Source organism: Abramis brama (assembly GCF_963993115.1).
Source record: "Abramis brama genome assembly, chromosome: 10".
Lineage (NCBI taxonomy): Eukaryota > Metazoa > Chordata > Actinopteri > Cypriniformes > Leuciscidae > Abramis > Abramis brama.
The window spans coordinates 32,474,555-32,489,945 of NC_139972.1; the positions used below are offsets into that span (position 1 = coordinate 32,474,555).

A 15,391-nucleotide genomic window follows, 5' to 3' on the forward strand; every position below is an offset into this window, starting at 1 on the left:
TGGCAAAACCAGGCAGTCATACTGGTTAGACTGGGTGGATTAAAGGGGTGATTGAGTATGATTTCACTTTTCTAACTTTAGTTAGAGTGTAATAATGCTTTTTGAGCATAAACAACATCTGCAAAGTTACAACGCTCAAAGTTCAAAGCAAAGGGAGATATTTGCTTTAAAAGAAATTGTTTTTTAAGGATTACAACAAACAGCTGGTAGGGACTACACGACATTCCTCCAGGGTTAGTGACATCACCAACCCTAAAATTTACATAAACCGCAGAACACGCAGTCCATGTTGAGAAGAGGAAGAGTTGTTGTAGTTGAGCATTTGTGAGTCAGCTTAAACTGTAGCATCCGTCTTTTCACACGCAATAGAAAGTCACTCTGTGTGCATCTCACAACAGTTCCTATACAAGCGATTTATGTATTATAATGACAGAATATGAAGATAGTTAACTCCACATCAGCAACATAAATTCATCAACTAACCATTCAGAGACGTCCTGTTGCATTCTTTGTGTCGTCACTTCTTCTTGAGTCTCTCCATCTTTGTGTGACTCCGTTTAAACATAAAAGGCAGAACAGTTTCTGTCATTTTAGTGTGTGTCTGCGTGAGGTAATCGGAGCTGCTAACACACGAGCTCTTGAAACCCCGCCCTCTGTGTCGGGAGCAGCAGCATATTTGCATTTAAAGGGCCAGACACAAAACGGTGCGTTTTTGCTAACCTAAAAACTTAAACATGCTATATAAAAATATCTGTGGGGTATTTTGAGCTAAAACTTCACACACACACTCTGGGGACATCAGAGATTTATTTTACATCTTGTGAAAAGGGCATTATACCACCCCTTTAAGTACAAGATGGGAAATTACAGATTGAAGCTCAGAAGTTTTGGATATCCTGAAGTTACCTGCAATTAATTTTAGAACAAGCGCCCTGATGACAGGACACCTGAAAATAATGTAAAGAAAGCTCGGAAAGGAGAAGTGGTGTTTCTTCCATGCTATCCCGCAGGAGACACTAAGGAGCAGCGAGAGGTAGACCGAAACCAACTAATTGAAGAATCAAAGAAGAGAGACAGCATAGCTATCAATGCCTTGATGTGCAGACCTTTTGCACATAGAAGACATGATGTCATCAGCCTGAAGATGAGCATCAAAGACATAAAGGACAGATGGCCTGCCTTGTTTGATGTCTCGCAAGTATGGAATGATTTTAGCAATTAAAACCCTCAGTTTATACGTTTGTCAGAATTACATTCAATTGAAAGTTTTATGCAACAATCTTCAATCCTGCTCATCCTAAAGACTTCGGTGTTGTTTTATAATTTTGATTATATCTACTCAATTTTATTTGTCATATAAAATAATTAAGTAATTAAACTGTACTACATTTTTGGAGTGTGAAATGTTTCACCAAAAAAGCCGTTTTCCACAGCTTTACATGCCCATTTTTTCCAGCTCTGAGGAGTGAATGACTGGGTTCAAACTTTGACAGAAGAATTTTGAAATCACGCTGTCTCTCTCAAGAAGTTAATCACACTTGCTCTGTTACAAGGCATGTGTTTGAGTGTTTCCTACTGATGTCACTGTTATATCAGCGTCATGGTATAACAAAGCCGGATTGGGGTGGTTTGGTTTTGTCAACTCGAAACTAATCCTGGAATCCTGAGTCTACAGAAGTCACAAAAAGAATGAAATGATATTTCATATTAAGTAGATGAGTAAACTGCATTTAATAAATGTGACATCATTGATATGGCAATTGAATACAACAGAATCAAAGCATTAATGCAATGATTTTAATATTCATAAATAGGAGTACTTACAAATCTTACCCGAGTAATGTAAATAATTGACATTTTAGTTCTGTCAGTATGTAAATATTTTACGTTTTAGTGCTGTCAATATTGTACGTTTCTGTGTGTATGAAAAAGTAAGTAAATGTATTTCAGTCATGACAACTCAGGATAATTTGTAAGACATTTTATTAATGAAAATTAATGTACATGTAATGTTGGTATTGGCGGACTAGATCTGCTACGCTGCTTCTGCTGCAGAGCAAGGATGACTTGCTTCTGCTAAATGCTCAGAACATAAATTAAAGGAAATGTGTTGCTGCTGCTAGAGAGAGGGAAAACCCCCCAGAGTAGATCTAGGCAGGTGGTGCTGGGGAGGTGGAGGGCTAAGAAAAGAAGTCTCATAGTGCGCAGCGATAGTGCATTCGTTTGATGCTCCGAGGTTATAGGGACATGTTAATGGATATGTGAAATCAATTGGCTGGGAACATTACGTTTGGTGAACCAATCCGAACGCAAATAGAGTTTCATGGCTGAACTATTCATGTGTGGTAGAACCAAACTTTACGTAAAAATAAACATGTATTCTCATGAGATCACGTTGGACCACTAGACCCAAAAAGAAAAATTTACTCTCATCAGTCCACAGAATGTTACGCCATTTCTCTTTGGGGAAATGGTAAAGAAAAAAGGTTCTTTACGTGGTTAGCTTGCTGTTAGCTTAGCTTCGATCAAACGTCTTCTGCTGTACTTACAGCTAATTTCAGATCATCTTTGATCTTTCTGGGGGTGATGATTGGCTGAATCTTTGCCATTCTGACTAGGCTATTCTTCAATCCGTTTTATCAGTAGTTGCTCATTTTCTTCCACGTGTTTTAGGTTTTTGTTACCATTTTAAAGCATTCGAGATAATTTTAGATACGCTTTCCCCTCTCCAATCAACTTTTTAATCAAATTACGTTGTACCTCTGAACAATGTATGGAATGGCCCATTTTACTTTGCAATTCAGAAGGAAATATAATTTTCATAACAATGTGTGAAACATTTGCTTCCCTTCTTCCATTAATAATGGACAAATAATGATACCTGTTTTTTCACAGAATGAGTGTATGGTGCTGACAAAAAGTTTGTAACGGCTCCTGAAGATTTTCTTCTGATTAAAAGAATCATGCTTCAACTGATGTCTTAACTTTTAAAATCTTCTTTGCAAAAGAAGACGTGTGACCTTACTTCGACACCAGTTGAACATCGTGACACCCTTGTTTGACAAGATCTTTCAACATCTTGACATCTTTGCATCATGATACCGTGGAAAACTGAAACAAATAAAATTACATTTAGATGCATAATGTTACTGTATTTCTGTCCATATCAGTTTCCAAGTCCGTATCTTATTAAATCAGTATCAACACACAACATTACAAATTAACAGACGAAATCCAAAAAATAAACAAATATACCGTGTGCGCCTTCTAGTCAGAAATCCAGGGGACATTAAGAGACATTTGGAGACATTTTTCCAAGCAAATATTCTTCTCAATCAGACACCTTAGTTCGTGTACGGTTCCTTGTGGTTCTGATATTCACAAAGCTAGCTAGATCACATGACAGGTTATAACACTACACATTGTTCACCTGTAGGTGTCGCTATTACCAAATTATTGCGATACTCATATACAATTTCCAAATGAACAGTCATAATACATTACACAACATTTGTAATAAACAAAATACATTTTCACAAATGTATAAATAAAATACGCCTTTATCTGTGACAGGAAGTTGGCCACTCGTTTAGAGAAGAGAAATAGGCTAGACTAATAAAATAATTGAATAATTGGTTTTTTTTTGTTGTTTTTTTTTTTCTTCAAATGTGTGAATCTGCTAAACAAATCCTGTGTAAAGCTCTCTTGTCTTAAATAAACAGAATGATACGATTTATTGCCTCTACGTCATTGCTTCACACCCAGTAGTGACGGAACACCGATTTGACAACCGCCCTGAGCTAAGAAGCAGCAGCAGAAGAAAAAGGTAATAAATAGAGGCTACTACTAAGTAATTTAGAAGCTTTATTTTAGGTTTTTCAGAATAAAACGAGTGAACTGACCAGTCTAGCTTTAAAGCAGCTGTTGACATAATTAAACGTAGTTAATATGTAAATTTGAGTTTGACAGTAGCACTTTACCAAGGTGCATACCTTTTATTATTATAGGCTATTGGGAAACATTTTTAGTATTTGACCAGATGTAGAAATGCATGTGAGGATCTGCTCTCGAACTAAGAACTATCCATTGTTTTCCCTATACATACCACAGTTAGATTAAATTATATTCAACAATTGTATACAGGCATAAACAAATTACTTATAAAAGCCAACACATATAGCTCCATAATACAGGCAAATGTTTGGACGCGGAAGCGCATGATATTAAGGGACCGTCTGAAAATTACCCACTGCGTTAAAACATCGGCTAGGTACAAGCTATTTCAATGAGTTGTTAACAACATTAGCCAAGTTTTCATCAACTTTTTGCTTGTTTTGTTGTCGACAAAGTGAATTTTAGTTTTAAAAAAAAGAAAAGAAAAAAGAGAGAGATTGCTAAATTTGCTGCCTCTAGCCTGTTTCCACCCAACTGGACAAAATGGCTTTTGGTTTAATATATTCTTAATATAAGCTATAAGACTGTCAATGATCTAATTTCATGTTGTTTTATATTTTATTTTTTCACTATTTATTTTGTTGGATTTTATAGTTTAGTTTTAGAACTGTTTCAAAAATAGTCATCTGCATGATGCCTGCTGCCTTTGGGCTCAGTGATGTTGAATTTAAATGACATGTAAAATAAAGACATGTTATGTTACACTGTGATGTAATGGGGTTTTCTGGAAGGGACTAAAGAACAAAGAATTTTATCAGCTGAAAGGCAGAATACAAATGTTTTTAATAAGTTAGATAAAACATTATATAACAGTTTCAGGTTATGTTTTAGTGTCGGTAACATATCCCACATTGTCCCACACAAACTTCGTACCACATTTGGTTTGTTTGATGGTGGTGGTCACCCTATATGTTGTATGCTAAAACATTATAACCTCTAGACGTTTCCACACATAATTTCACACATATCGCAAATTATATTGTATAATTCGCAACCTAAATATTTGTAAAATGCTGAGAGTAATGAGACAATTGAAATTTGTTTTATGAAGGCTTGTTACTAATATTATGAAATATTAATCAGAAGATCTTGTGGGACTTGACTGCATGTACCCGCCCTTATGTGACAAAGGCCATGGGTTTGGACACAGGGCAGCTCATTTTTTTCTGTAGGCCTATGCAAAATTTTGGTACAGTGAAATGTTCAGTCATATCCAATCTTCAACATAAGCCTTGAACATGCAGTCAAGCCAATTGAGATTTGACATGGCCTAGAACGCATACAGATTGTTCAAACCAAATAGTTATTTTTTCTTATAGGTTTTAGAATTCAGAAACATCAAATGGATCGAAAACGTGCTGATATTTTTTTTTTTTTAAATTCGGATACAGATGCAGCTGTAACCTAAACATTTTATTTGTATACCTATATTTAACTTTTTTTAAATGGTCTATAGCTTAACTGATGCAGTCTTAACAGTTCTAAAATTCGTTTAGAGCTTTTTGGATTCAACCACTTTATTTTCCTAATTTGTTTGAGATAAAATTGTTACATTAAATAAATGAATAATTATACAAAATAACTAATAATACATATTTAATTATAAAATTATATTATTAATAAGTGTCATGTTTGTGATTTTCATTTGTCAAGTATAGCCAGCTTCTGACCATTAAATCGTGATTTTATAGCATTAATTATATTTATTCAGATACAGAAGTATGTGTGTTTTACCTCTTTCTTTTTGTCAGCATTGGAAACTCCAACAGCCATTCGTTCATTTGACAGATGCCCCCCTTTTTTTTGACGAGCTGCAGAGATTTCCAAGGCACTACATTTTCCTCATCCATTTTAAAACAAAACATTATTAAATTGTACACTCAAAAAAATAATCTGTTGAACGAACTTAATTAAATTAAGGAAAGGTTTTCCACAAAATTGAATTACATTTTTCCAACAAAATCAAATTAGTTTGAAATAATTTGTTGTAATCTTGTTGTATGAATTTAAATTAATTTAGTTATTCCTGCTAGATAAAGTTTTGTCAGGTTAACTACATTTAGTTTTTGTCCTGCCTTAAATCACCAACATTATAATTTTAGTTAATTTGACTCTACGGTCACTTCTAATGATACACTACTAGTGTTCAATTGAATTAAAACCATTTTTTACATAGTAATATAATATTACTTGTGCAGGTTTGCGAGTGAGGGTTACACATAGTGTATACTGAGTGCCCACAGCCTGAACTCGAGGTTTAATACACTTACAGTGTAACACTGAGCCCACAGCCTAAACACGGTCACCACTCTTCTGCATAATGGTAACCACAAAATTCAAAAACATTACAGAAAGTCCTCTAAGTTTCTAACATAACTGAACATTAAACACTAACATTAACTAACAACATCTTTCCATTTACTGAAAAACACATAAAATAACACTTTTCCCCTAAATTGACCCTCTTAATGCAGTCCCTTGCAAAGCATGCTGGGAACTACAGATCCACTGCCCAGTTAGATGTCAACAACAATGATTCATGTAGTTTTCACACAAATGAATTAGGTTAATGAAATTAAGATGGAATCATTTCTATGAAGGGTTGTGTCGTATATGCTCATTTTAATTAATTAAATTGAACAAAGAGCTAAAATCATTTTTTTTGAGTGTATAGCCTACATAAAATTATTTTTATTAACAAGTGTCATGTTTCTTTTTTTTGTACTTCGTTATATAAACTATTACTTGACTTGATCATCAATCAATATTCAGAAACGTGTGCAGTTGTTTTATTTTTCTGATTTACTTTTTTTTTTAGATTGTAATCTGAAAAGAATGCTTAGTTGGTAATATTATTTTTAAAATGGGACCAACAGCTGCCTATAAAAGCAATATATATTATCACAACTTAAAAACTCAGAATAACTTTCCCGGATTTATTAACTCAAATATCCAAGTTGTTGCTTAATAAACTTCACTTTTTAAATTGACTAAACTTAAAACTTTAAGTCAGCACAAACCCTTTAAGTTTAACATTTTTAAGTGTACAGAATGCAATTTGACTTTTACATCTTTAGAACAAAACAAATATATTTTAATTTGAACATCACATTAAGATGTGTAATCAAGAAAAAAGAGACAAAATTAAAAAGATAAGAATAAATGATGTTTGAGAAGTAATGAGTCTTGTCCTTACCAATAGTAACAAAATAATTGTATATACAATTTAATAATATGAATGTACCGTAATAGATACATTTGTAACGTTGCGGTTGAAACATAGGAGGAAGCAGGATCCACGTCCAGCACACTTTATTTAAACAAACTCAAAACTTGACAAAGACAAACTCAGACTAGGAAACAGGACTCAGGAACAGAACAACCAACATACAACATCAAGAACTCACCAAGACTGAAACTAGACACAGGGCTTAAATACACAAACAAGCTAAACAAGATAACAAGGGGGCGTGGCTAATTCGAAACACCTGGGAAGACTACAAGAAAAACAAGAACAAAGAAAAACTACAAAGGACTACAAAACATGGCACAGGACAGGAAATGACAAAAGTCCACACAAGACAAGGGGAACACAAGACAACAAGGTGCTTTAACGTGAACAACGGCCCTAACGCGTATTCTGTGTCTTGGCTGATTCTGTGTGACAGCACATTTATTGTCGAGAAAAAGTGTTTTCCGACATTTGAAATATCAACATAGAATTTATGCGCTAAAGTTTTCAAAAATGTATCGATAATTGGCATTTCCATCAGCTATATTGGTAAGCATTTTGATGCACTAAACATTTTCTCACAAAAAAAAAAATCCTTTTTTTGTATGTTAAAACTTAGTTTAAAGTTATAAACTTAATATATACACTGAAGTTCCCCCAGAGGTGGTCGTAGACACTGCAGCTCCCCCACAGGTGGCTGTAGACACTGTAGTTTCACCTGAGGCAGCAGTAAACAGTGCAGATTTCTTCATGCCATCACCTCGCTGGCGTAAGCGGAGGAAGGCTTCCATCTCACAAGGTCTGGTGGTCCCAGAGCTCCCTGCTCTCCCCGATATGGCCACGGAGGCCATTCCCAAGCGTCTTGCCCTGCTAGCTTCACCCAAGTGTCTTGCCCTGCCGGCTCCACCCAAGCGTCTTGCCCTGCTAGCTTCACCCGAGCGTCTTGCCCTGCCGGCTCCACCCAAGCGTCTTGCCCTGCTGGCTTCACCCAAGTGTCTTGCCCTGCCGGCTCCACCCAAGCATCTTGCCCTGCCGGCTCCACCCAAGCGTCTTGCCCTGCCGGCTCCACCCAAGCGTCTTGCCCTGCCGGCTCCACCCAAACGTCTTGCCCTGCCGGCTCCACCTAAGCGTCTTGCCCTTCCGGTTCCACCCAAGCGTCTTGCCCTGCCGGCTCCACCCAAGCGTCTTGCCTTGCCGGCTTCACCCAAGTGTCTTGCCCTGCCGGCTCCACCCAAGCACCTTGCCCATTTACCTCGTTGGAGGACTGTTATAACTGGGAATGACATTAAACCCGAGTTGACAGCGACCAGTACATAGGTTAGAAAACTAAGATGAACACGTCCAGGCAAAGCTTTTTTATACTTGCTCTTTCGGAATACAGACAAAGATAATGCTGAAGTATCATGTTCACAGATAGAGGACGACTTGTATTGTGTGTATCACTGAGTTTGAGACACAGACAAATCAGCTGTGTGTGACAAAAGCAGCCAGTGAGTGTATGAGGCTCCCGTTCTGCATACGCACAGCTTCTGCGCTGCCTCGGCTCTGCTTGCGCATCCCGTGTGAAACAGGCGCAAGGTGACACTGAAATTTACACTATAAAAAATAGGCAACCTCTAATTGTTCTTTCAAAGACCTATTTGTACTTTGATAAATTAAGATAATTGAGTTTTGTCCATTTGAAGTTCAAAGCGATCCTCCCACAAACACTGCAGTACGATTAGTGTAGCGATTAAGTGCGCATACAAAGTGGAGGTGGAGTTTGAGAACTTAAAGTTGCTGTTGATTTTTTATGTAAAATATTTAAGTCTATGTTTGATCATATTTGTAGACCTAAAACTATTAGTCTTTGTTAAGTATAAACAATCAACATGGGCTTGGCAGATTGGCAACAGTGGGAGTGGCCACAGTCTAGGGCAATCTAGAGTCTAGAAACCACTTTGCAATGCACTGAACATGAACTTTGCTACAGTTTTACAATACTTGTTTTTATATTGATCTCAGGTATGTTCAAATGTCAGCCGACCAGGAAGCACAAACAGATGAACTGCTGGCGCTAGAGAGCATATATGACGATCAGGAGTTTCACAGGACAGAATCAAGACAGAGGGGCAAGATCAATCTGTGCCCTGAGGTTCCTCCTAACTTCAGACTGCTAGTCAAGGGTAAGATTTCATACAAGATATGGTAAAAAACAAAACAACTAACTGTTATTTTGAAAAATATTGTTATTTGAGCTATTGTACTAAGATCCTTCACGATACCAACGTGATACAAAGGCCAAGAGAAAATGAAACAGTCTTTCCTCACAATTGCAAGTTTATATATCACAATTCTCCCCTTTTTTTCCAGAATTTTTCTTCAGAATTCAAAATTGTGTTTTTAAAATTGTTTCTGCCACTGGATAAAACATTTTAAAAGATAATTTTGACTTTTTATGTCACAATTGCAAGTTTATATTGCGCAATTCTGACTTTACAGTATAACTCTCAATTGCGAGATAAATTCTGAGATATTCTGAGATAAAAAGTCGCGAAAATAAAAAAGTATTTTTTATTCTGTGGCAGAAACAAGCTTACATAGAAAAAGTCTACATTGTGAGACAAAAATTCACAATTACCTTTTTTTTTCTTTTTCTGTGGCAGAAACAAGCTTCCATAGGATACAGGCAGAACGAAGTGGTGCCAAGTACACACTCAGTATATTTATTTAATTAAATCACAGATTGTGTGGATTAATAATTGCAAATAAAAGGCCACATTGCAATCTTGATTTTAATTAAAATAACTTTGGAGCCCTATTGCATGTGTTCCCCAAAGTCTTTATAAGCTGATGTTTTGTGCATATTTTTCATAGGAGAGGCATGCGTAGAGTTTGGAATATCCTTTCTACCCCCCTTGGTTCTGAGTTTTGAACTACCTACAGACTACCCTTCATCATCGGCTCCAGTCTTTACTTTGAGCTCCAAGTGGCTTTCAAGAGTTCAGGTTTGTATTTTTAGCATTGATCTGAGCTTGTGTAATTAAATAACATGAAATGATTAAATAATGTATTTTATATTTTATATTTGGTCTTTTTTTTTGGACATGATATTGGCATAATGATAATGGCATAACCATTAAGATAATCTCTGCTCAATTAATAAGTTATTTAATGTCTAAAAGATCACTGCACTTTGCAAGAGACTGGATGAACTTTGGGAAGAGAACAGGGGCAATGTGGTTCTTTTTACCTGGATCCAGTTTCTAAAGGAAGAAACTCTGGAATTTCTGAACATCCAGTCTCCCCTCGAGGTCCAAACCATTGGTGGGCAGCCTCACTGTGAATCTGGTCAGAACCAAGCAGAAGACACTGCTGTAGAAAAGAGCAAAGTGCAAGAGTTGGACCAACGAGCAGTCCAAGAAGTTGACCCTCACACAGATATACTAACCCAGCTGCTGGATTTTAATGAAGCTCAGAAACAGAAGGAGTTTGATAGCAAGGTTTTTTCCTGTGGAATCTGCTTCTCTGAGAATCTGGGTTCCAACTCTTTGCTCTTTAAAGAGTGTCAGCATGTTTACTGCAAAGCATGTGTGAAGGAATACTTTCAGATCCAGATAAGAGATGGCAAAGTCCAGTGCCTTACCTGTCCTGAGCCCGAGTGTATGTCCATGGCCTCTCCTGCACAGGTACTTTTTCTTGTGTGTTTGTGCCTGAGTATGAGCTATGAATAGGTTTTGACTATTAAGCACTTTAGCTGTTTGAACAGTAGATTAAGAGGAACTAACGCCACTGTACTGCTATTATACTGTAGGTGAAACTTCTGGTGGGTGAAGATGAATTTGCCCGCTATGACCGCCTCCTCCTGCAGTCGAGTCTGAACCTAATGGCAGATGTTGTTTATTGTCCACGCATGAGTTGCTGTATGGCTGTGATGATCGAGCCTGATGCCAACATGGGCATCTGCCCCTCTTGCCGATTCGTCTTCTGCACCCTCTGCAAGCGAGCATATCATGCCCTCTCTCTCTGCAAAGAAGGTAAGATCTCAGTGGAGTGTCCTTTAATACACACCAGTACAATTAGGGCAAGTCAATTTCACTTGTATAGCGATTTACATTCATGCATTTAGCAGATACTTACAACAAAGGAAGCAATTAAAGCAAACACTATTCATAGTATACAATGGCAGTTTTTTATTAGAAAGCTAGATTATCTAAAACAGAGGTGAGATGTGAAAAAGAAGAAGTGTATGTGTGTGTGTAAACCTAAGCTGTTGAAATGTGAGTGGTAAAGCTCAGTTGGTCATTGAACACTACCCACAGGTTCCCTACTGTCCTAGGTTAGTTTTGTAGACCCCATTTGAACAGTGATTTTTGAGGTCATCTGATGGGTTTGCAGGGATTAATTGCTTTTCACAATACACAGGGTTATGTATTTTGTAATGCTATAACAAGACAATCTTATTTTCCTCTACAAAGTACAAATGGAAAAGGACCTACAAGAAAATCAGCGAGTTCAAAGAGTAAAGGATGATGCTTTAAGCGAAGACTGGGTGAGGGATAACTCTAAAAGCTGCCCTTCCTGTCGCATTAACATACAGGTCAGCAACTACTAGCTTCATGACTGCAAACAGACATTTCACAGTGTAGATTCTTAGTAAAAAGCTTTTAAAAATAAAGGATTCATTTTCTCTTTTTGTTGACTGAGATAAAAGAAATTGACCCAGGAGCAGCATTATTGGGGCATGATTTATAAGACTCATGTATGATCAGATTTGATCGTAAATTACATGGATTTGTTAGTCATTAAAAGTGACTGACAAATCTGGATACATTTATTCACTAATTCTCTTTAAAGGACAAGTTCGGTATTTTACACTTAAAGCCCTATTTTCAGATTGTTTCTGATGAAATAGAATGGTTAAGAATGAAATTTGGACACATGCCCCCACATGCGTTTTAGGAAGGATAGTTCATATATGCACCTATTGAGCCATTGTGAAGGTGGGGGGGGTGATAACACAAAAACCTAAAATTCTCGGATCAGCAGCATCTGTCCAAATTTCATTCTAAACCATTCTATTTCATCAGAAACAATCTGAAAATAGGGCTTTAAGTGTAAAATACCGAACTTGTCCTTTAACCTATATTTAACTGACAAGTAGGCTACAAATAAAAAATTTCACTGACTAAATTTATTTTATTTTGTAAATTTAAACAATATTTGATTTTGAGTTAGGACAGAGGCATGTTTACCCCTTTCCTTTTAATGACACTTTTAATCATTTGGGAATTGAGGGAATTGAGGAAATTAATTGTTGCAGTTTTGCAAGTGGAATTTTTTTCCCTAATCTCTCCTAATACAAGACATCTGCTCAACAGTCCGTGCTCGTCATTGTCTGATTCTCCTTTTCATGATGGGCCATACATTTTCAATAAGAGACAGATCTGGACTGCAGGTGTAGAGTGTCTACAAAGCCACTCAGTTGTAGCATGTGCAGAATGAGGCCTGGGATTGTCTTTTCCTTATAAACATGGACTTCTCAGGAAAGATGTCATCTTGATGGCATTATATGCCTCTGTACAATCCCAGTATATGCCTCTACGTCAATGGTACCTTCACACATACTGTTTGCACTGATGCACCCCCATACCTTGACAGATGTTTGCTTTTGCACCTGTCGCTGAGGAAAGTGGATCCATCTGATTCATCATTCCTCTTTTAGACCATCTATGAGTTCGGGCCCAGAGAACTCAGCGGCATCTCAGCATTGAACAGATGTATAGCTTTCTCCTGGAGTAACAGAGATTTGAGTTGCATTTCTTGATGGGGCTGCAGACTGACAACAGTTTTCCAAAAATGTTCTCCCGAGCTCATGTGGTTATATTAACACAGTTGCATGACGGTTTCTCATGCAATGCCGTCTGAGGGCTCAAAGGTCACGCAGATTCAACGGAGGTTCCTGCCTTGCCCAACACAGACTGAGGTTTGGATTCCCTGAATATTTTCACAATATATATGTACTGTAGATGCTGAAATACCTCAATTCTTTGCAATGTTGCATTGAGAAATGTGATTTTTGCACATGGCAAAGAGCCTTTGGTGGATGCTCCTTTTACACTCAATCACAACACCATCACCTACTAATTCCCCTGGTAATTGTGGACTGTTGGATATTCTATAAGCTTTTTCACTTTTCGCCTCTGTCCCAACTGTTTAAATGTGTTGCAGCCATCAAAATTTGTTTATATTTACGATTACAATTAAGCTGGTCAGTGACAACTTTGGGAATGTTAAAAATTAACTTTTGTCAGTTAAATAAAGCTTCAGGAGAATTAACAAATCACAGATTACTGATTTTACTGCATTTTACAAAATGTCTCAACTTTTCTGGATTTTTTTTTTTTAGAAAGACCTGGGCTGCAACAAGATGACCTGCATTTCCTGTCAACAGTATTTCTGCTGGATCTGCCTTGCAGTTCTCAACAGAAACGACCCCTACAGCCACTTCAGAGGCGACACCAATCCGTGCAATAACCTTTAAGTTAAATGCTGACATAAAGTGTTTTTTCTTCACATGCAAAGAATAAGGCATGTGTCACAAAATCCATGTAGATTATGTGACTGGTTTTATTTCACCTCTAGAGGGCTGTTTTACTGTAGAACTAAAGACTGTAAACTGTAGACAAGTAAAGCCCTCAAGTGCCGGTGCACAGTCTATCAAACAATCACCATTGATTTGAACAGATAACCACAAATTCCACAAAGTAAATATAAGTGCATGTGCTATGTCCAAATTCGCCTATTTATAACATTAAAGTATGTACTCGTTTTGTAAAGAAAAAGTACCGTATATACCCGACTATAAGACGACCCTGAATATAAGACGACCCCCCCATTTTCCAGACTTATTTTTGGGACAAAAGGAGATTTTTGTGGAAAAAATCTGGTTTTAACAGAAAATAATTTTATTTAAAAATTGCAGTGATAATTCATTCTCTCTCTTCCAGCGCGTGCGCGCACCTTTCTCTCTCTCTCTCTCTTGCTGTGTCTCGCGCACGCACCTCTCTTTCTCTGTCTGTCTCTCTCTCTCTCTCTTGCTCTGCGTCTCGCGCGCGCACCCCTCTCTCTCCCTCTCGCTCTGCATCTCGCGCGCGCACCTCTCTCTCTCTCTCTCTCGCTCGCTCTGCGTCTCGCATGGCAGAGAGGAGCAGCGTTTTAATTCAGTTAAACAGATATTATGTTGCTTCTCTAATTTACATGAAAGTATAGCCTAAATCATTTGTCTTAATGGGTCGCGTTTCAGTCACTATTTCATATTAATTCCGTTGTTCTTTCTCCCTTTCCCCCGTGATTTTGTCTATATCGCGAATATAAGACGACCCCCCATTTTTCAGCCTATTTTTAGGACAAAAAACCTCGTCTTATATTCGGGTATATACGGTATGTTTTTAAATCTGTAGCAGAAGAGTCGGCAAGTCTTGAAACCATGGACCGTTTACTGTATTTTTACTGTGCAATCATCTTGTCACGGTCAATGTCTTCATATACTGACTCCACATTTCATTTACTTAACAATTCTTCCTACCATATATAAAAGTAGCTGCATGGTCATGGGTCTTTCAAGCAGAGAACTTTGCTCATGCATGGTTTTGCATAATTATGCATTTGACTAATGGCAAAGTCCACCTTCACAAAGAAAAAAAAAACAATACGATTTCAGTTGGACTAAAGAATTTACATTACATTTAAAAAAAAGATAAATTATTGCTTTGCAACTGAAATTGATGTTTGCATGCAACCACACCGAAACATCATATAGTCACATACTATTCACCCTAAACACTATCCAAGATTAGAATTATCCATCCATTTATTATCCACACTTATTCCTAAATCATGTGCACACACACCGTGTTTTTAGAACTGTCTGCATTTTATCTTGACAAACATAAAGGTGCTACGGAATAATGGGATCTCTATCAACATCTTAATCCTCTTATACAGGTTATCATATTGACTCATTAAAGGAATAAAGTGGTGTTGAACACTGTTTTTTTAGGTACTGGGTCAATAATACATTTTTAGCTAAAAATTATGCAAGAAATCCTCCATAGTGTACTATAATCTTCCTGCTCTAAACAGGTTAAACCTTAAATATATATATCTGAAATGCACAGTCAATTTCACATTTATGCTAAAGATGCTGGTGTACTTCGCTGAGAT

At 37.1% G+C, this 15,391-nt stretch overlaps 1 protein-coding gene across 1 annotated transcript; it reads left to right on the forward strand.

Moving 5' to 3' along the window:
• The first annotated feature begins 3,776 nt into the window (after positions 1-3,776).
• On the forward strand, positions 3,777-15,167 carry LOC311091224 (E3 ubiquitin-protein ligase RNF14-like). Its single transcript, XM_084127045.1, has 7 exons — positions 3,777-3,826; positions 9,191-9,351; positions 10,043-10,173; positions 10,351-10,854; positions 10,980-11,202; positions 11,644-11,765; positions 13,575-15,167. The coding sequence occupies exons 2-7, from the start codon at positions 9,201-9,203 to the stop codon at positions 13,707-13,709; spliced, it is 1,266 nt and encodes a 421-aa protein (XP_083983171.1). The 5' UTR covers positions 3,777-3,826; positions 9,191-9,200; the 3' UTR covers positions 13,710-15,167.
• Positions 15,168-15,391: the final 224 nt, after the last annotated feature.